Below are 2,500 nucleotides of genomic sequence, written 5' to 3' on the forward strand. Positions count from 1 at the left end.
CTTCAAGCTCCAACCCATCACTGGGAAAAATCCATACACACTCATTCACACTCATACACTACAGACAATTTAGCGTACCCAATTCACCTATAGCACATGTTTGGACTTGTGGGGAAACCGAAGCACTCAGAGGAAACCCATGCCAACACGGGGAGAACATGCAAACTCCACACAGAAATGTCAACTGACCCAGCTGAGGCTCAAACCAGTGACCTTCTTGCTGCGAGGCGCCATGGATACCTTGCGTGTACACCTGAATTTATACGTCTGTGTGCTGTTTGTGTTGCTCTGCAATAACACTTCCAAAATGCTGGCTGGCAGTAGGTTTTTATGTTCCTCTGTGTCGAGTTTCTTTGCGGGTGTTTTGTTTTTTCTGAACACTACCTTAATGTACAAGTAGCTCAAACCTGCTCATTCAGAGGCAGGAACCGGCGGAAGTGCAACAACTTTAATCATAAGGTAAACAAAAAAACAAAAGTTTCCATCTGGTGTTTCTTCACAAGACTCAACACTTGTAAACAATCACTCAATCAATGTGTCTCTCAGCCACACTCATCATCGAAGTATAAATCAGCTTTTACACTGTTCCGCATTGAATATAAAATATTGCTTCTTACCTATAAAGCTTTAAATAATCTAGCTGTTTATCTAACCAACCCTCTGTCTCACTACAATCCAATTCGCTCTTTAAGATCTCAAAACTCAGGGCTTCTGGTAGTAAGAATAGCAAAGTCAACTAAAGGAGGTCGAGCCTTCTCATATATGGCTCCTAAACTCTGGAACAGCTTTCCTGATAATGTCCGAGGCTCAGATACATTCTCTCAGTTCAAAACTAGATAAAGCTATGGTAAATAACTTTTCTGATTTAGATTGTGATGCAATAATGTGCACCTTTTGTAAAGCTAATTTGAAATAATAATAATTAATATGACAAGCGCTATACAAATAAACTTGAATTGAGTTCTTATAAAAGATTAAAATTTTCTCGTTCATATTTTTCATTCTGTTTTTGACAGCAGCGTAACGATTGTTAAAATAAAACCAAAAACAATTTAATTTCAAATTTAATTCAAGCACTTATGTTTGTTTTTAAGGCCTTGAATCCAAAATGTCTGAAATTAAAGTACTTTCAATAGGCGTGGGAACTCTGATAATACTATTTGCTGTCCTACCTGATAGACTGAGGGGTGATGAAGATGAACTGCCGCAGATGTTGACGCTCTGAAAGTGCCACAAGCATGTTCATTGAAATGCTGCGATTGTGCATGTCCTTGAAAATACACACAAAACAAACTTTACCAGATCTTCGTTTACATATGAAGCACTAATGTTCAGCATATGCCTGGATGTCCTGGAAATCATCATATAAGAGATCATACCATATAAACATCAAACTCGTCCAGGCAGCGGAAAGGAGACTCCGTGATTTCCCAGAGTGCCAGAATAAAGCAGACGGTGGAGAAGGAGCGTTCGCCACCCGACAGAGAGCGCATGTCACTGACGCTGTTCATCTCCTGACCGGGCGGCTTCACCTGAGAAAAACACTGCAACAATCAGGACTAAAAAAAATCACGATATACATATACAGTTGATAGTACAGTTATCAGCCCTCCTGTGAAATATTTATGCTGGTCAAATTTTTCTCAAGTGATATTTATGGAGCAAGGCATTTTTCACAGTATTTCCTATAATATTTTTTCTTCTGGAAAAAGTCTTATTCGTTTTATTTTGGCTAGAATAAAAGCCGTTTTTAATTTGTTTTAAAACATTTTAAGGTCAAAATTATAAATATTATTATTCATTCATTCATTCATTTTCTTTTCGGCTTAGTCTCTTTATTAATAAGGGGTCACCACAGCGAAATGAACCGCCAACTTATCCAGCACATCTTTTACGCAGCGGATGCCCCTCCAGCTGCAACCCATACACTCTCATTCTCTCACACAAACACACACACACATACACACACACACTAAGGACAATTTAGCTTACCCAATTCCCCTATACCGCACATCTTTGGACTGTGGGGGAAACCGGAGCACCCAGAAGAAACCCACGCCAACATGAGGAGAACATGCAAACTCCACACTGAAATGCCAACTGACCCAGCCAAGGTTCAAACCTTCTTGCTGTGAGGCGATCGTGCTACCCACTGCGCCACTCTAACACCCAATATTATTATCTTAAGCAATATTTGTTTTCAGTTGTCTACAGAACAAACAATCATTATACAATGACTAGCCTAATTAACCTAGTTAAGCCTTTAAATGTCACTTTAAGCTGAATACTAGTATCTTGAAAAATATCTAGTGAAATATTCTGTACTGTCATCATGGCAAAGAGAAAAGAAATAAGTTATTAAAAATGTTGTAATTGAAACTATTGTGTTTAGAAATGTGTTGAAAGCATCTTTGAAATGTTTGAAAAAGTATTACAATTTTGTTAAGATAACCAGAAACAGCAAGGATCCATAAAACTAACCTACAGTAAAGATTTCCAC

The 2,500-nt window shown here is 38.3% G+C and overlaps 1 protein-coding gene across 1 annotated transcript in view; it reads right to left on the reverse strand.

The window, feature by feature from the left end:
* Positions 1-1,172: 1,172 nt before the first annotated feature.
* Positions 1,173-2,500, reverse strand: part of LOC130220422 (structural maintenance of chromosomes protein 6-like) — a gene marked incomplete at both ends in the record, with an annotated part of 30,070 nt that continues 28,742 nt past the window's right edge. Inside the window, 2 exons of the mRNA XM_056452712.1 lie at positions 1,173-1,270; positions 1,380-1,532. Coding sequence (XP_056308687.1) covers positions 1,173-1,270; positions 1,380-1,532 — 251 coding nt within the window. The remainder of the gene's footprint in view (positions 1,271-1,379; positions 1,533-2,500) is intronic.

This window comes from Danio aesculapii, unplaced genomic scaffold (genome assembly GCF_903798145.1).
Source record: "Danio aesculapii unplaced genomic scaffold, fDanAes4.1, whole genome shotgun sequence".
Lineage (NCBI taxonomy): Eukaryota > Metazoa > Chordata > Actinopteri > Cypriniformes > Danionidae > Danio > Danio aesculapii.